Source organism: Lycium barbarum, chromosome 3 (genome assembly GCF_019175385.1).
Source record: "Lycium barbarum isolate Lr01 chromosome 3, ASM1917538v2, whole genome shotgun sequence".
Taxonomy (NCBI): Eukaryota; Viridiplantae; Streptophyta; class Magnoliopsida; order Solanales; family Solanaceae; genus Lycium; species Lycium barbarum.
In genome coordinates, this window is record NC_083339.1 from 132,907,557 (window position 1) to 132,927,664 (window position 20,108).

Sequence of the window (20,108 nt, forward strand, 5' to 3'; positions counted from 1 at the left end):
GTTGTATGTGATTTATATAGCACGTGAATTATATACCATGTACATACTTATTATCTTTTCAATATTTTTGCTCTAATTAATAGGTGAAATGTAATTTCTTTTTTAAAGTAAGCATTTTCGCAAAATTTTTTAAGCTGCCTGGAAAGTCCTCATAAATGTCCCATGAATATAAGGTACTAGTAGTTTTTAATTTGAGCTATATGGGCCATATGAAAATAGCTGGCTTGGTGGGATTTTTACCCATTGTCGATTGTACTCTAAATTCAACCTCCAACATATAAGAAAGGATACAGCAAAATATATAGTCCACTTATATTGGTATAACTATTTGTGTCCTTGCAATAGAAACTGTGCATGCACGTGATGTACCTACTCTCTTAAATTAGTAAGTATCACATTAGACAATAATGTTCTAACATTTCAGCTCTTTATAACCATCAAAACATATATAGTCTAGTATAGGAAAAGAGAGAAAAATGAGAAGGGGGTGTGACTATTTCTAAGGAGGGGGAATGTATCAAATTTGGAGAATACCAAAGGTAGAAGAAAAAAAAAAAAAGGAGTTAAAAGAAAACATTGGAAGTGGACAAAGAACTAGCTAAATGAGTATGTGTTAATTAGAACCATCAACTCGCCAATGTAGCATCACAATCATTTGAATTTTGTTTGTTCGAATTCGTCTAATAATCTCAGTTCAGGACTTGGTGTGCTTGTGTTAGTAGTCTACATCGTTTTGTGGGATAGGCAGCTAGATTTTTTTATGCGATTGATAGGCAGCCAGATTTTTTTATACGGTTTTGATCGATCCTCGTCTCATGAATTAACTTTTAGAATTAAATTAGATCTAAGATTTATTTTCTTATCATTTTAGATTAAAAAAAAAAAAAAAAAAAACGACTCTCTTGTATTTTATTTTACCGATCTTCCACGTCTACACAAAAATTTCTGGTGGCATGTTGTACTCAGAAATAACCATTTTTCATTGATTATACTTGTAACTGAAGAATGAGACTTTAAGAATTGAACTTACCTTTGTTGGTGCAAGACTTTATTGTAGGTACTTAATAAGAACTCTTGGTAGGCGTAGGTACTCCTATTAATTAGACATCACCTGATAAACAGAATACACACTGCCCACTCTGTTTCAATTTACATGGTATAATAATAAACTGGTTATGCATGATTTTTTTTTTTTTTAAAGTAATTTTAAAAAAAATTATAATTCTAAATGTGTCATAATATTTGTGTGATTATATATATATTTAGAATTTGTGATTTTAAACATGTCAGATTATAGAAACTTCTCATTAAGATAAAATGAGATGTTTAACAATAACAACAATCACGTCTCAATTCTGAACAAGTTGATATCGGCTAATTTAAAATCAGTTGTTTAAATTATTTTTCTTGCAAATTGGCAATGCGTCTTTTTCTTAAAACGGATTAATAAGGAAATACACGGGAGTGGGCACTTCCACTCTGTTTGGATGGTTGTTACATATTGTATTATAATGTATCATATTATATTGTATTGTAATGTTTTGATGAATACAACGTTTGATAAATTATATCATTTTCCGTCATTACATAATATCACACATCAATAATTTGAAACATAAACCTACAAGAAAAGTAGGGTACAAGATAGAGCTACAATATAAAAAAATGCATGGTACCTAAGAGATAAAATAAGATTATTAGATAATAAGTAAAGATGAATTGAGAAAAGAAAATAAGGTAACGATACAATCACACCAAATCGAACGACACACGCAATGAGACTTTCTGTCGTTACATCATGATATAAGATAAAACTTAAGTAATAATCAAAACAAACATTGTATTTAAACTAGAATACAATAGGTAACAGTCATCCAAACAAGCTGTTAAGTACACTTATTACGAGCCACGTTTCCACAAACAAATGGAGAGTTGGAGATGACATTGTCCTGTAGCAGAAATCATCATTTTCTCGAACTGCATTAAAATTTTAAAATTCTACAACTTCCTCTCTCTCATTTCCCATTCATAGCCAAATCACAACTACTGTCCTTATCATTTTGTCTTCATTTATTACGCAATTTTCTTCCCGTTTGGAATCTTTTTCCTCTCTCTTATCCTTCACACTCTCTCACTTGCACTCTCAGTCTCATGTGTTATATCTTCACCACAACCTTCATTCAACTTCCACCACTAAATACTGCATTCCCTTGTTCCTCCAATATACAAACAGTTTTCTTGTTTTTGTCTAAGCTAGAATCACTTCAAGTACCCACTCATGCAAATTGTCTGCATTGACATGTAATTCTTGTTTAAATGGGTCGAGAAAAATTTGTTTGGTTGATTTTGCATACTTGGGTTTTCCTTGTTCTGAGTTTTAAAGTTCATTGTGATGGCTCAGATATTTCTTTGAAGTTATTGAATACTCCTCGCGTATTCTCAAACAGAAATTTTGCTAAATTTGCTTTTCAAGTTTTGGTCGGTGGCAATGGAAGCATTTGTGCGGACTGCTCCACCCGTTGCAAGGTTAGTTTGCGTACTGTTGAACTGTGGCATTCATGTAATTGAATTTTTTTTTTATTTTTTTTAATGTAAATTACATGCAGACCCTTATTACCATTGCTGCAAATTTATGAGTTTGTTTCAACAAAGAGAAAGAATAGGGATTGTCCTTGAATTTGCATGTATCTAGTTATGAGCATTTTGATGATCCTCATGTTCTCAGGCTTTAGGATCAAGGCATGTGAGAATGACTGTTATAGAGTTAAGCTTTAAAGGTGCAGTATGCAGTATAAAAAAAATAAAAAAAAGAGGTCCTAGCAGTAGTGACCAGAAAATCTGAACGCCTGGGAAAAGTAATCTCGAATTTTCGACTAGATTCATGTTGTTAATTTGAATGCAGTAAAAAAAATATCCTGTTTGAGCTATTCCTTAAACGCAAACTGCTTTTATTTCCCACTTCACTCACTCTCAAAAGCAAAAGATCAATTTGAAACTATTTGGTTATAAATTTTACTCAAAATTTGGATAAAACATATAGGAATCGGAACTCCTTTCACTAGTCACTTACCCCCTGTTTGGATGGTGGTTTCCCATGATTCATTAATGTATGGTTTTGTATGAAAACATGTTTGTTTTCATTGTTCTTAAAATTATATGGTATGGTGTTGTAAACCCGTGGTTCATCCCATAGTTATATAACCATGAAAAGTTCCAATTTTTATAACCACGGATTTGGTGATTTTTCCGTGGTTACATATTTCATTTCCCCATTATACCCCACCCTCCACCCCACCCCACCCCCACCCTACCACTCACCCCCACTCCCACCCTCCACCATCCACCCCACCCCCACCCTTATCCCACAACCACCCATGTCACCCCACCCACCCCTCCACTACCCACTACCCACTACCCCTCACCACCACCCAACCCCACCCTACCACCCACTACCCCCATCCTCATCCCACAACCACCCACTACCCCTCACCACCACTACCCCCACCCTCATCCCACCCACCCTCCACCACCCTCACTCACTACCTACTTATTTTTTAAAGTTCCTATTTTATTCTTTACCTGAGTTTTATTAATATATATAAACTAATTTCTAATTAAGAGTTAAGGGTATTTTAGTAAACTTACAAGTTATTATACAGTACGATACAGTCAAACCAAACAATATAAATGTTATTAAATCACAACAAACGATACAGTCTATCCAAACATTATGTTCATTAATACAATACAATACAACACCATACTGTACCATACCATATTGTACATTAATGAACCACGGGAAACAACCATCCAAACAGAGGGTTAAAGACACAAGCATAGGATTACAGGAAAACTTATACGATAAGTTTAAGCTGAACAAATGAAATAAGAGAAGTGGTTCAGTAAACCAGTGTTATCGTATCTAAGATGAGGATTAGTCAGCTCAGAGAAACCATCTTTACGCTCATTCCCTCTTGTCAGCAGACTTCCATCTACATTATCTTCAATCCTTTAATTAAATATGTACTAGCATTTAATGGTAAGCCGCAACAATGCCAAAAGTGAGGCATCTGTATGATTTGTTTTTTCTTTTCGATAACATATATGTATGACTTGCTTCCCTGAAAAAATAAAATTCATCTGATAGCGAAGGATTATAGAAAAGGGACATGTTACTGTCAAACTACATGCACCTTATATCGATAAACGTGAGGGCTAAAGGCGTGTCTCAGTCCCTTGACATGATGCATGCGTCATCATTTAGAATTTTGCCATGAATTAGGCCAAGCCAACTACCTGGAAAAAATATCTCTGTAGTACATGAATGTTTAAGCATCTCCCTATTATCATCCCAAAATAATCTCTGTGATTTGGAAGAAAAATTTGTGGTATGACATCCATGGAATATAATGGAAAGTAACCAGTCAAGGAAAACACAGTATTCGAGAGATATCTATTCTCTGTCCTTAGGATCCAACTTCCTATTGAAGATTATTCTATATTTATTAAATTTCAGTTTTTATTTTCTCAACTTGGTAAATTTTCTGATCATTTAGTTTCAGCAGTCTTTTACTAATTACTACATTTGCTGTTATTGTAGCTGGATGATTTCATCCCTGCAGTTTGTGAAGGTGGAGAAATTGTTTACACACGGTTGCTTGATGGAAATCATACTTTTGAAGTTTGCACCAACGGAACTCTTGGAGTTGGATGTGCTCACTATAACTGGACTGTTGGTAGCACTCAACCTTTTTACTTTTTTATGGTGTTGGTGGCACACTAATAGTTCATGATACTTAGATGATGCTACTTATGGGCACATAAAACGACTATTATCTTCTATGGTGTACTTCTGAGTTCTCTCTTCAAGGCTTAAGTTGTTTTTGTTGCTTTTAAGCCTTCTTTCTTCAAGATAGTTAGCTATTATTTATGATATGGAGAGATCATTAAGTATGGAGAGAACATAATCAGGGGAGCTGTGGATCTTACTTATTAGTCAGATAGGTTTGGAATCCTCCCCTTAATAGTAGTAACAATAATATGATAAACTTCTATTTCACTGTAATGTCTTTCAATCATTTCGAACTTCGCATAAAAAGGTTACGTCATACATGTTACATTCTTAACTTGGTTAGGCAGTAGGCACCCTACTATATTTTGACCTTTAGGTTGCAGTTGCCTTCCAAATTATAGACAGGTTGCAAATAAACTTGGTGTTTTTTAAGCTTGATATGTGTTCATGTTTGGGACTCTAGTCTAGTTGTCACAGTTGGTAAAGTTTAAAATTCATTTATGTTTTCGCTTCCTTATTCCATGTTCCTACTCTTCTGCAGACACCATCCCCCCCTCAGCCTACATTACCACACCAACAACTTTTACAAATGCTTCCAATGTTTCAGTAGACATAACTTTCAGTGAGCCATGTTGGAGCCAAGGTGGTTTTGGATGCTCTTCCACGAATTCCTGCAATGTAAGTAGACGAGAAGCTAAAATATGCTAACAACCAGATGGTTTTCCACCATTGTCCAGTATATAAGTTTTTTGCATGAGAGCTTGGGTTCTTGTTTGGACCCTTCTGCATAAATTGAAGTTTAGGAAGCATCAATGTTCATGTTTCCATATTCGATGTCTAAGTATCTTTCCTTCAAAGTTTTTTGACCTTTCAAATCCAAGTGAAGTCTGAGATAGATATATTGTTGGTTGAAGTTCACCACTGCAAACATTTTTAAATTGTCCATGTATTGGGAGAGTTGTGTAGGAGCTCCAGAGTTCTTGGGAATTCCTTTTCATTATCTCTTCAGCTCAAAACCTAGTTATCAATTGTGTTCTCTTTAATTTGCAGCTTCTCGTTTATGGAGCTGGACAGGTCGTGCCAAACACAGTCAATGTTATTGAGCCAGACCTTAAATTTTCTGTTGTCGTGAGTCTATCTACACGTGACTATGGAAGAGCAGTCTTGGTAATGGATAAAAACTTCTGTTCAGACCCTGCTGGAAACAAATTTACAAGGACAGAAAATTCAAGTTTATTTATACATTTTGGTGAGCAGTTTCCTTACCATGGTCATGTTCATATCAGTTATAGATTCTCCGTTTTAATTAGATTTTCTGTTTCCAGAGTTATATTTAGGCCTTCCCATTTTCATCATCAAAGACATGTCTATCTTTATGTGACAATTGAAACAAGTTTCATATGTGATACCTTCATAGGAATTTACTGGAGAAACCAGTCCAAGTGTATAAAGATAATTGATTAACAATAATCACTTAAACAAACTAAAGTTCAATCTCTTTGATACTGGATTCAACAGATAGAAGGACAGTGTCCGTCGCCATAAGGACTTATATACCTGAAAGGCTACTTCAAATTGACAGTGAAACGAGAACCGTGCTAGCAACAAATACTACTGAGAACATGGAGGTGTATTTGTACTTTACAGAACCTATTTCCAACTCATCTACAGAAATTTTGAATTCCCTGAGCATAAGTCAGGGATTGCTTACGCCCATTAGTGGAAATAGCCTTGGAGAACGTAGATTTGGCTTTCAGGTTAGTCTTTCCAATGTTTATTGTACTTTGATATTCTATTGGCAGTACTTAACACATATTAGTAATTTTTTCGGCACATTTCCAGGTTAGAGGTATATCACAGACAGCTATAGTGACGTTGAGCCTAAGATCGAACTTAATATTGAGCAGACAGGGAACCTCCATTGCTTCTGTGACTCCAGTTACTTTCCTATATGGTATGTTCAACTGCCTGTTATAAACATATCAAAGAAGAACTAAATTGAGAAAGGAGTGTCTCTACTGCTCACCTGCTGTATTGAATTGTAGATGATATGTGATTGTCCTGCTAATGTATGATATGCTAGTTATTTTGTTTCTCCAAAATATAATAGTTTATTGGTCCTTCAGATATGCAACGGCCTGCTGTCAGGTTGAGCACAACATCTAGGATGAGGACCTGTGAAGAGCAAATTCCTGTACTGATAAAGTTCGTAGAGCCAGTGTTTGGCTTTAATTCTTGTCATGTATCCATCTCTGGAGGAAATTTGCAGAGGTTAGAATCTCCATGTACACTGATCGTCCTCGGTGAATTTTCCTGTTCCTTCGCAAGTTACAAAGAGTAACATCATTACTATCACGTACTGTCATGGATCATTGATTTCATGTTTCGTATGTATTTCCAGCTTTCAAGAAATGAGTAGAAGTATGTACGTTGTCAATATACAAGCCAGAGATGATTTTGTTTCTGTGACCATCCCTGAAAATGTAACTAGTGATGTTGCTGGAAATGGGAATCTGCAATCTAATATTCTCAGGCTCAAGCACTGTAATATTCTGTAGTTCTTCGAAGACTTTCTTTTGCTTTATAGATGCTTAAATTGCTCAAGTATACAATCAATCTTCTTTTACTCTTTTACAGATACTGTACCAACGATATCTCAAGTGCTTTCAATCTTTGCAACTGCTGCTTTTGTGGTTACATCTTTTGCAGCAGGGCTCCTCACTGTTTCAACTGCAAGCCTCCAATCTGTTGGTGCATGCATAAGAGCAAGCTCTTTAATGACATCTGATCCTGCTAGAAATCTTTTTGTAAATACCCCCCTTCTTTAACAACTTTATGTTTGACTTGATGAATGTCATGCAATACAGTTTGCATTCCATGTGGGTACTGCTTTGGTCGTTAGATGCACGAGGCAGGATTTGAATTCTAGACCTCTTAAGGCTCTTAGTGAAGCTCATGAAGTTGTTTGGCAGAGTAAATGAGTTGTTGCCTCCTTATATGATTTTGGCTAATCCTCACCTCATGAGCTAGTTTTTGGAGTTTAACTAAGCCCAAGGTCCATTTGTTAACATGGTATCGGAGATAGGCCCATCCCTACTATTGTGTGTCCGAATGTTATTATGTTGTCCATGCTCTAGATGTCCAATTCTGTCCATGAGGGAGGGGTATTAAGTGTCACATTGGTAGAGGAAATGACTTGTCTCCTTATATGGTCTTGGGCAATTCTCACTTCATGAGCTAGATTTTTGGGTTGGGTTAGGCCAAAAAAATCATTTTTTTCGTTTCTTAGATGTATTCTTGCAAGCAACCATGAGATGATCTGTTGCTTTCTCAAAAGATAATTCCAGTGTGGCAGATCACTCATTGCAAATCAGATTTTTTGTAGAGTTTGGGGTAGCCGTAACTTTGCTCCCAGTTTTAGTACTCTGTAGCAGGCAGCATAATTTCTGAAAATATTAGTATGTCGAGGGTGCTACCTTCAAAATTGGAACAAGAAATACTTAAAACAGCCAACAGTTGAACCATCACTGAGCTACTAAGGGAAACTGGTCATAAGGCTCTAATGTGGACGAACACTTTTTTTTTTCTTCTTTTTTGGGAAATGTCCAAGCATCTTATTTCCATTAAGTTCATTGCAATATACAAAATCTTTAAGGTCAAGATATCACTCTTAGATTGATTGATCCATGACATTATTTTCTGAATAAACATGTTTTCTTTTTGTGTCTTGAAACAGAGAATAGCTTGTCACATACAGGTTTTTGCATTGGCGAGATGGTTGCCAGTTACCTTGCCAGTTGAATACTATGAATTTGCTAGAGGCCTGCAATGGAGTATTCCCTACTTCAGTCTCCCATGGGAAACTGGAAGCATGCATCCATTCATGATGGGACCGGGTTCCCCAACAAACCCTCATTCATACAGCTCTAAAATTCATGATTTTGGAACGAAAACAGACAAATACAATGTGAACAAAGCTGCAGCATTAAGTGGGTTGCCACTTAGTCCTATGGAATATAGATCATTCTTCCAGGTAGGAATTCATAAATTTCACAATAAATATAAATACTTGTTCCATGATCATGTTATTGAATGTTCTTCTCGATTGCAGAGCCAGAATCTTCTTCCGGAAGCGCAGTATATCGTGGATCAACAATATTCTAATGGGCAAGTTTTGAATGATGTCTCGTGTCACAATTTTTTGAAGTGGTCAAAGGATGTTTAAATTTTCAATTTATTGGATAACAATGCAATAAATCTATGTGCCTTAGGTGTACTTTCAACTGGTTTCCTCTTTTTCGGAACTTAACTAACATGCACTAAAGGTCAGGATTACTACTTGTAAACCACACTACCTACAAACCACGTGAAACCAGAGCCTGGGCTAATTCAACCCTCTCAACAAGAAAATAATGTTGATAGCACGTCAATTTTTTCATGCTATACCCCCTTGGCACACAACTTAATTACAAAGTAACACATACTGACCTTGCTTCAGCTGTTGAGGCTCAGGTTTAGTGAAAAAAAAAAGGGATGATCAAGCATCTACCCAGAAATATTTCTCTACAAGTTTTAAAGCAAAAGTTGGAGATTTAGCGTGTGTAAATGAATAATTCATCTGCTGTTTTCAGGTGGAGGAATTTCGACAGAAGCATGTTCTGGTTAGCCGTTATTGGAGGCAGCTTGATATTGCTGCATGCTTTTCTCCTTTTTGTTTTAAAACTAAGAAAGGACAGAGAAACAAAGTGGAGCTATGGAGCCTTGGTCTTTCCAAGATTTGAGATCTTTCTTGTATTTCTGGCTATACCTTGCATTTGCAAAGCCTCGCTAAATATTGTTAAAGGTATTTCTAATTCTTATGCACTATGCTCCTTTTGCATTGCAATGAGTACACTCCACCGGTAAGACATCGATTTTCACATCTAAAAGGGACAGGATATGTCTGTAATGACTAATGACTGATCTCGAATACAGAATATTTATCTATAACAGTTAGAAATCACTTCCCTTTATCGAATATTGATAAGGTCACAAGGTTCAATGCATTATATCTTTTAGAACTTTGATTGCGGAAAGATTGTGATTTGCAGAGATTTTGTGCGTTATTAATATGGTTGTGTTCACCTAATCATTCTCTCTTCCTGACCCCCCACCTCGAGTAGGAGCGAGGATACGCAGATGATATGTCTTATTGCATGCCTGTCTTCCTTCCTTAAAAAAGAGATAACCACATAAATTGTTAGAAATTAGGCACTTGGTTGCATATCACTATAAAATGTCCATAGGGGGACGGCTTATTAAGATCCTAAATAATCCTATATCCGTAGGCAATCATTTAGTAAAATAATTTCCTATAATAGAGGAGATCTGCACACTTTACATTTTCTTTCTGCATCACTCCAAGATCTGTAAATCTAGTTTACGAAATCACAAATTTTGTTCTTCTTTGCTTCTAGGAGGAACATCTGCAGGAATTGCTGTTGGAATTCTGTTGTTGGGTTTAGTATCATTTCTCTTGTTCGCATTGATTTGGTTCCTCTCTATTGGAATTACATTGGGGAAGCTACTTCAGTATAAGGAGGTACACCAAGTAGGGCAGAAATTCCATTGGTATGAAGAATTAGTTCGAGTTACCCTAGGTCCTGGTAAAAGAGGTCAGTGGACATGGAAAACATCACGTGATTCTACATATCTAATCATGTTCGGACCTCTGTTTGAGGATCTAAGGGGTCCACCAAAGTATATGCTCTCGCAAATTGCTGGAGGAAATCTTAATAAGCATCGTGACAAAGTCATTGCAACAGACGATGAGAACGAAGATGCAGAAGCACCTTTTATCCAAAAGGTGTTTGGGATTCTAAGAATATACTTCACATTTCTTGAATTTGTGAAGCGTGTTTGTCTTGGAATTGTGGCTGGTACTTATTTGAAGAACTCTTCTTCAAAAACTCCCATAGTTGCCCTGCTTAGCATCACTTCTTTCCAGCTATTCTTTATGGTTCTGAAGAAGCCTTTCATTAAAAAAAAGGTTCAGCTTGTTGAAATCATCTCAGTTGCCTGTGAAGTAGGTATTTTTGCTGCTTGCATTGTTCTCGTAGACAGAGATTCAGCAAGAAATGATACAAAAATTGGAATCGCTATGCTTGTACTTTTCTTCGTAGCATTTTTATCTCAACTGGTAAATGAATGGTATGCATTATACAGACAAACAAAGCGACTCGGTCCTGATGACAAGTCTTTCTGCTCTGGTCTGAAAGCAGCATCAGTTGGATTCCTCTTGTTTTTCATTCCTCAAAGATTGATCAGAAAGCTCGAGAGTGGGTCTGCACTGTTAGATCGTCCACTAAAGGAAAACGGGGACATTATTTCTGCTGCTGACAGGAATAGGAGTACTTCTTCTGCTGACAGGAATAGGAGTTCTGGTAGTAGAAGTTCAGGTGATAAACCATGGCTGAGGCAATTCAGAGAACTAGCAAAGTCCAGCTTTAGTAAAGACAGTAATACAACTCCAAGTGATCCCTCAACGAGTCGTGTTGGATGGAGTGGATTCTGGAACGCTAATGGGAACTCATCTAAAGAAGATTCATCAGCAGACTTCAAGTCAAAACCAAGAGGATTGTACAAGGATTTAGAAGCTATTTTTGCTTCCAAGTCATAGACATCTTATTCATACAACAATGGAGTAGCATATTCTGGCTTTACTGGTTACTTGACTGCAAAAGCAGGTTCTGTGGATTCAACTGAACCTGTTGCTTTCAGTTCGAACTATGTAACTATATATTTGTATGAAAAAAAAAATGTATACATATATATGTATAATAAAATTACACTTGTTATGAACTCACTGACTTTAGGTCCTTGATTCACCTCTGCTTAAGTTGCACCTGAGCTTATGTATTTATATCTTGGATGGGATTTAGCAGGTTCATGTTATATTTCCATAGTAAGGATTGTTGGACTAATAGGCTCTAGCAATGTATGTACAGCTCTTGAGTATAAATGCCTGTTGTCAATGTCATTACTTGATATCTTATACTAAATCTTTCGTCTTTCGATTGGATAATAAATTGTCCTTACCAAGGAAAAAGGTGGGGAAATATGCTTCATATAGTACTATTTTTCTATCAACTTTCTCCAGGTAGTACTAAGCCCGTCAACCGGTTCGGGTTAACCGATTCAAACCGGTAACCGGACCGGTAAAACCGGAACCAGTTCTGGTCAACCCTTTAATATATACCGGTCCAGTTTCGATTTTTTTGAAGCTGGAACCGGACCGGTTAAACCGGTCAGAATTAAAAAAAAAAAAATGTAACCGTTGGACTGTGGGCAACGGTCCAGTTGCAAAAATGGTTGTTGCCAAACGGTTCCAAACCCCCATTTTGGCCCCCCCAACCCCCCAAAATTTTTTCTTTAACACTTTAACCCATCCCCCACCCCTATATAAACCCCTCTCCATTTTCATTTTTATCCATACCAATTTACTCTTCTCTTTCTCTCAATCTCTCAATTATAGCTACTTTGCAACAATTAGCCACTTTAAATTTCTCTCAATTAAATATTATAAAGTTTTATTATAGTTTCAATTATTAATTTTGCAATTATAATATTGTTGGTGGAGTTGGTGATTTTGCAACAATCCGAAATAGCTTTGGTGGATTTGCAATTCTAGCCGCTTTCACTTTGTTGGAAATTAGTCCGGTGATTTGGTAATTAAACCCTCCGTTAAAAATATTTTTCATGTGAGATGTAGTTGTCACATTTTAAACTTAATTGTTAAAGATAGTCTTGAGTGTTTTGAAGATTCTATTCAAAAAGTTAGAAATGCAGTTGTGTTTCTTTTTTGTAATGCTAATAGGGGAAGACTGAGAGATTTTAAGAATTCTTGTGTGGAAAATAGCCTTAGACCTAGGAAAATTCAAGTAGAAATTGAGACTAGGTGGAACTACACTTACATTATGCTACAACAAGCATATGAGTATAGGATTCCCATACAACAAGTTCACAACAAATATAATTTTAATAATGACGATTGGTTAAATATTACGAATTGGGAAGATGTTAAGGAATGTGTTGAACTCTTACAAAAATTTTATAATGCAACTCTTGCTTTTTCTAGACAATTCTATCCCACGGTAACTGAAATTTTAGCCTACTTAACGGAAATAGCTAGAGTTTTACAAGAGTATAAAAATAAATCCGGTTATCAAGCGGCTATTTTTAATATGACAACAAAATTTAAGAAGTATTTTTTTTCCATCCCAACTTTATTTATATTGGGTTCTCTTTTAAATCCTTGTTTAAAAATGTCTTATACTAGAGCATTGGTTAATCAAATTTATACATTTTTAGAAATTGAAGAGGGAGTTGAACCATCCTTAGCTGAAGCCGAGCTCGCTATTGATGCCGAGTTTAGAAAAGTTTTTAGTCATTATTCTAATTTGGAAGAAAATGCTACACCTGTTGCTCCACGCCCTATTACTTCTCAAAGTAGCAAAAATGGCTTGTCGGGTTTGTCGCATTTAAAAGTTTTATATTCACATCCAACTCCTTCTTGTAATGTAAACTTTGATAAATATCACTTTTATTTGATGCAGCCAAATGTGGATATCAAGGAACTAGATGATTTGGACGTCTTAGCATGGTGGAAGAAATACAAGGCAAGTCATCCGATACTTTCAAGAATGACTCGAGATATCCTTACGGTTCAAATATCAACCGTGGCTTCGGAGAGTGCATTTAGCCAAGGAAGACAACAAATTGGAGACCATAGACACTCATTATCCGATTTTAGCTTGCAAGTACTAGTGTGCATTCGCGATTGGATTAGATCGGAGCGACGCAACCAAAACTTAGAACCGGTGGAAGGCGAAGAGAAAGAGATTGAAGATTTGATAGCAAGCGGAGCGGACCAAATGGAAGACTTTGAAGATATCTCCATGACCAAATATGATATGGGGGAAATTAACCAAATGATTGACAATTGGTGATTTTATTATTCTACTATTTCTTTGCAACTCATGTATTATTTGCAAGTTAAAAAAAACTACAACTTGCAAATAAATGTTACCCATGATTGAATAAAATATATGGCTCATTGAGCTTTATTCTATTTACTTGTATTCGTATTTTTACTTATATTAAGTTAGTATAACTTAATATATATATACACGTATATGCTGTATTGCTGTTAGTCAGTAAATATATAAACTTTACTTATAAACTTATATAACATATGTAAATATACCTACAATATACTAATAAATACTATAATATATATATATATATACTATACAAAAAAAAAAAGGTTTTGGAAAGTTTCGAACCGGAACCGGTTAAACCGGAAACCGGCCGGTTTATTAACCGGTTACCGGTCCGGTCCGGTTCAAACCGGTTGACGGGCTTAGGTAGTACTGAAAAGAGGAAAAAGCAGTCCTATGAAAGTAAATTTAGCCAAATTTAGCCAATCCAAAAACAAAAGGCTCCATGTGTATTTCCCCGTGTCCTAAAACTGTTATCTAAATTCATTCTTATGTCAACCTTGGCTTTTGTAGATAAGATTTAACAACTTTTGCGATAAGAAGATTAAAAAAAATACCAGAAAAGTATCCTTGTGCAGAAACTTTAAAAGTTTTCTAATCATCTATAAATTCATATCACATGAAAGTCCAAATTTTTCCAATTATGTATAAATTAACGCAAAATGAATGTGACCGATATTAAAGTTGACTTCTAAAAGTGCACAAAATATTGGGAAGGAGGAGTAAGTGGAATAAATATTCGGAAAAGGCTCAAATATGTCATATATGTCATTAAACTATGGGAAATGACTCATTTATGTCACTCGTCAATATGACTCGTTTATGCCATTGCCGTTACAAAATGGGTCGGATTTTTAATTAATTTGGGATTAAAAATTAGGTTGGTTTAATTAAACAACGTGAACCTCTAACTGGAGGCCACATGTCATATCTAGTATGTAAAATCGACGTTAATAAAAAATGGCATGAATGAACCATTTTGGTAACGCCAATGGCATTGATGAGTCATTTTGTAACGACAATGGCATAAATGAGCCAAGCTATTGATGAGTGGCATAAATGACTCATTTTTAATAATTTAATAACAAATTTGAGCCTTTTCCGATAAATATTTTAACTAAAACAAAAGAAATATCCAATTCTTTTCTGTTGTCCTTAGTCCAAAAGAACAAATGGAATCCTTAGGTTTTGCCAATTGGATAGGTGGCGTGCATAAAATAAGCGCAATACATAAGAATATGAGTACTAGGATAACCACCCATCCTTTTCTTGATCAAAAAGTCAATAGTAGCAGTATCAAAACTTCACCAAAGGAGAAAAATTGGGTGGCACATAAAACTAGGAAAGAAGAAGCCACCTGTGCAATTTATCGAACACCAAGCCAAACCCAACTTCCAACACCTGTTAAAACTCTAAACCCCTTACTTTGTAGTGTAGTGTGTATAAAGAAAGGAGCCAAATATGGGATCAGTGTTCAGTTCACCTCAGATTAGCAAAGAAAAAATGGAGATTTCTCTTACCAAAGCCAAGCAGATTGTTTCCTCTAATCCTGTCGTTGTCTTCAGGTCTCTTTCACTCTTTCCAATTTTGTCCTGTCTAATTACCTAATCTTTTCTGGGTTTCCATTTTTGGTTCACTTTTGTTTCATAGTACTTGTAAAAAGAGGTTTTTTTTTTCCTTGGTTTTTATGTTTATTGGGGAATATGAATCGGTTTCGTTTAATTTGGCCAATTCTTATATATTTCAAGATTGTGGATATGGAATTTTTCAATCCTAAACTGAAAAACTGTGCTTCTCTGATAGTATGTGTTTTGGCTTTAAGTGGATAAGAAAGCAAAATCATGCGAAAATGAAGAAGGTTTCAATTGAATCCTGTTGGAAAACGAATATTTTTGGTTGCTAGGCGTTTCTCTAAACCTTGATAAAGCATGTAATTGTTCTGAATGAGCTCCCAGTATGTCTCATTTGTGAAAGGGTGTTTATGTTTATTAATGTCTTATGCTTCCTTTTCCAAATGCAGTAAAACATACTGCGGATATTGCACGAGGGTGAAGCAGCTTCTTTCCCAACTTGGTGCTACTTTCAAAGTTATTGAACTTGACAGGGAAAGTGAGTGATTCCACATATCAATTGCTTTCAAGTGCTTTATATAACCTTTGTTCGACCTTCTTGCTGCAAAATTTGTGCTTTCTTACACTAATAGTTTTATTCTCACGAAGCACAAACATATCCTCCTTTGCTTTGCTCATCTATTTTTTTGCATTGGAAGATCAACATTCAGCAAAAACAAACTTGAATCTCTTTTAAATGATTAGTTTCAAAAGTTGAAGGAAGTCTATTAAATTTTATAGAATGTGCATGCTGATTCATTATAGTAGGTATTCTTGGGATTTTGAAGCCCCGAAGGTTCGAATCCCAACAAGTACAAAATAGTAACTCCCTCCATTTCAACTAATGTGTCTTACCTTCCTATTAATCTATCAAAAAAGAAAAAGATGCCTCTTTTCTTTATTTAGTAATTTTTTCAATTTCAGCATTCTCATTTTCCCCCTAACTACTACAGTCCCCTAGAATGTCTAATACCACGTCTAAGGCCACAAGATTCAGAAGATAATTTTGGTGTTCTATAAACAATTTTAGTAAACGTCACAAAAGTCAAAGCTCTTCTTGACATTTTTAAAAGTTTGTGCACATTGCCATTTGCCTGAACCTACCTAAACCTTGGTTGACAGACCTAAGACGTAGGTTGATGAGGGGTAGCTGGTATTGGTTGAAATAGTCAGGTACTCCCAAGCTGAGTAGGAATTACGAACCTGAATAGTTGCGGTGAGGTGCGTGCAAGCTGACCACACATCACAATTATACGAAAACTGTTTTCTATCATTTTTAGGGTCAGAGATCAGAACTAGCTTTTCATTTCTTCATTTCCTTCTTTTTTTTTAGGTGGAGGGGATGTGTTACTAATTTCCTCTTTTTTCTCCATTTGTAATTCTATGTGTCACTTCTCTAGTAAACATCTTATGTACAATCCTTTTATTCACCTAGATCTTTTCTTTCAATAGCTCCAAAGAAAATTATTGAAAATCTCGTGGCAAGATCTCCTTCACTTCTCACCATCTTGTTTTTATTCCTTTTTCAGTTTGCTATTCTATTGTTCTATCTATAAGTTAACTTTATATATATATATTAAAAAAAAAAAAAAAAAATCAGAAGATCTGAATGTCTTCCATGGGTATATTAGAAAATGACCCTAGAGTTTCTTAAGAGATCCGAAGAACAATTCAACCTCCTTCTGGGAAGGTGGATGTTTTCCCTAAAATAGTATAAGCACTAAGGTTCAAAAATAAGAGGAGATTAAGCAAAAACGAGTGTAATGTATTTAGTTGTAGTGGTAAGTTTTTGAGAACGCGATGTTTCGTACTGAAATTTTCTGAGAGGTTTAAGAATTACTTGTTTAGTTGGTTACCATGATGCTTCCTTTTCAATAGAAAGTATTTTATATCCATTGTCAGGCTTTCTGGTCCCATGATCATTTTACAGTATCCAAGTGGAAATTCCATACAATTTTTGGTTCGGGGCTACAGTGCCCATTGTTTTTGACATGGTAGTAGTTTGTTCTATAATCTTCCTACTTATAATAAGCATTGAACATTGCTACATAGCCTTGAGAACTTGAATTTGGTTCTGGAAGTACATAGAACTATAGAAGCACTAGAACTAGGGCGATCGAGAGATCTATGTTGCGCTAAGTTGTTTGGTTGATTGAGTCGTCTAGTAGATATATCTCGAACTTGCTGGCTTTGTTAACTTTTTGCCCAAACGTATCTTTACTAAAGAGTTCCTAAACCCACTACAGTTGCTCTAAAAGGTTGTGCTCAGTTCGTTCCTACCATCCTCTTATGGATCTAGCATTTTCTTTAGTCTCAGTAAGGATCGTCCAAATATACACCCTCTTTTAGTTGGAGCATATATATTATAGTTATGAGAGAGTCTTGTTTGTAATGTGAAGGTGATGGAGATGAGGTGCAACAAGCACTACTAGAATGGACAGGGCAGAGGACTGTGCCTAACGTGTTTATTGGGGGAGAACATGTTGGTGGCTGCGACAGTAAGACTCATCGACTCATCCTCTTTTATCATTCATGTTTTCCTTAAACTTTTCTTGCAGCTGTGACATTTGTTTCTTCTGCTGCAGGCGTATTAGCAAAGCATCAACAGGGAAAGCTACTTCCTATGCTGAAGGATGCCGCTGCTGTTCCCAACGATCCTGCCAAAGTGTAAACACATTTATACACTGTATGTTGTTAAGCTGACAATAACAATAAAGTTGGGAGTGCTGTAACTTACTAACGGCCTCCTCTCCTCTAGTTGGGATTGTTTAATAAGGCATTGAATTTCTAGTTTCTTTTTCTGTTTTACCCTGCCTCTATCTTCTAAACATTTTTTTTAATGCAACTTTTTTTCCTTTCTAACTTACTGCTGTGACATTACTATCTGTTTGGGAAGTATATACTGTAGATTTGCGTTACAGATCATTTCTGTTTCGGACAGGAGTCAAATTTCCCGCCTTTTTTTTTTCTTTCTTTACTAATTCTCGCTGGAGATGGTGATCCTGTCCTTGTACAAGCAGACCTCTACGTAGTGACATAGTTTGTCCGGATATATTTTGGTTGTTATAGTAAAAACGATTATTGTACATTAAGATAATAGCATTTGTCCGGTTTGAGAGCTATTGCACAGAGTTGGGTTTACCCTGTGTGCACCCGAAGGGTAGCGCTGCGGGTTCTCAGGTCACAAAAAAAAAAATTGCGCAAGTGGTGGATCACTCAGCTGCAGGTCAACAATCTGCAATCATGTAGATGCGATTAGTGTAAGGGGCTTAGTGTAATGCAGGTTAGGTGTGTGTAGTAAATGTATTACCTCTTGGGCCTGTGGAATAAGGTGAATACCTCTGCTCCAACATTTGTTAGTCCTGAGAGAGAGCCCATAAAGCCAGTTAAATCCAGTTGAATAATGGGTGTTTGGGGTGGTTATCTGAGGACCAAGCTTGGATTAATAGTTCCAGAATTTCTTTTATGGTTGCGATGTAGTTCCTCATGAAAATAGATATTTGTCCAATATGTTGTGGATGTTTTTGGCCAATAAATAAAAGAGAAGTTGACTTAAATAGCCACCCCACTATATGATAACTAGTAAATGCATCTATTGTATATTAGTGTATGATATACGCAAAATATACATTGTTGATACATAGTAGTGTATATCTTTTGTTATATTTGAATAGTTAATGTAATTATAGACGTGAGCATTAAAGGAGAACGAGCAAGCAATAGAGTAGTTAAACAACAAAGGTATGTGGGGCTAGTCCTTTCTTTCTATGGCATGAATCCGATGATATGATTCTTCTTTCTTCTCCGTGAATCTCCTACATTCCGGAAAGCTAATAGTTCATGTTCATGAATAGCTATATGAGATAAGAGATTTGTTCGGAGGTGCTTAAGATTATTCTTTTGTGTATATGTATATTTTGGGCATGACGGGGTCCTGTCCCGTCTATATGTCTAGTACTCTAGTAGAGGCTCGTAGATACGCAGTGTGGATTATATGGTCTCACAAGGTCACTACCGTATATATGTATATATATATGTGTACATTATCATTTTGATAGCAGAGAGGCGTATGTATATAAAAGTAATTATGGTTTCAAATGAAAAATGGTTGTCTTATGATTATAAGTATATGAATGGTAAAGAATTGCGTAATGACTATGACGAGTAAGGAAATGAGTGGTGCTCGGTGGTTAGCCCCGGGTACCCGTCACGGCCCCTAATCGGGTTGTGACAAAAGTGGTATCAGAGCAGTTCAGTCCTAGGAAGTGTCTACGGGTCGTGTCTAGTAGAGTCTTGTTTATGGTGTGTTGCGCGCCACACTAATAAACAGGAGGCTACAGGGCACTTAGGAAAAATGACCATCTTTCTTCTTATGAGATCGTGCGAAGAGCCGTGTATAATATTTTATCCTCCGTAATAGTGGTGTGATTTCAGAAATGCCGCTAAAGGGGAAGGCTAAAGCCGCCCAGAAGGGCAAGATTACGACGAAAAGGCAGGCAGAAACAGAGCCGCCGATGAATGTAGATGAGGGTGAATCACATAACGAGGCTACATCTAATGCTTCTTCTACTCCACCTATTACCGAAGAACAAGAAGGGGCTTCAGCTCCAGCTCCTATGCCTCCAGTTCATCCACCGGCTACTTCGGGTCAACAAATGACCGAAGCTA

General features: G+C 36.2%; 2 protein-coding genes across 2 annotated transcripts; both read left to right on the plus strand.

Moving 5' to 3' along the window:
• The first annotated feature begins 2,058 nt into the window (after nucleotides 1–2,058).
• Nucleotides 2,059–11,632, plus strand: LOC132632638 (uncharacterized). Its single transcript, XM_060348639.1, has 13 exons — nucleotides 2,059–2,526; nucleotides 4,601–4,736; nucleotides 5,334–5,470; nucleotides 5,843–6,041; nucleotides 6,311–6,549; nucleotides 6,635–6,746; nucleotides 6,919–7,063; nucleotides 7,194–7,336; nucleotides 7,430–7,599; nucleotides 8,529–8,825; nucleotides 8,904–8,959; nucleotides 9,424–9,635; nucleotides 10,249–11,632. The coding sequence occupies exons 1-13, from the start codon at nucleotides 2,317–2,319 to the stop codon at nucleotides 11,448–11,450; spliced, it is 3,258 nt and encodes a 1,085-aa protein (XP_060204622.1). The 5' UTR covers nucleotides 2,059–2,316; the 3' UTR covers nucleotides 11,451–11,632.
• A 3,461-nt stretch (nucleotides 11,633–15,093) lies between these two features.
• On the plus strand, nucleotides 15,094–18,365 carry LOC132632639 (glutaredoxin). The gene is made up of 4 exons (XM_060348640.1): nucleotides 15,094–15,395; nucleotides 15,851–15,939; nucleotides 17,840–17,938; nucleotides 18,026–18,365. The coding sequence occupies exons 1-4, from the start codon at nucleotides 15,292–15,294 to the stop codon at nucleotides 18,109–18,111; spliced, it is 378 nt and encodes a 125-aa protein (XP_060204623.1). The 5' UTR covers nucleotides 15,094–15,291; the 3' UTR covers nucleotides 18,112–18,365.
• The last annotated feature ends 1,743 nt before the right edge of the window (nucleotides 18,366–20,108 follow it).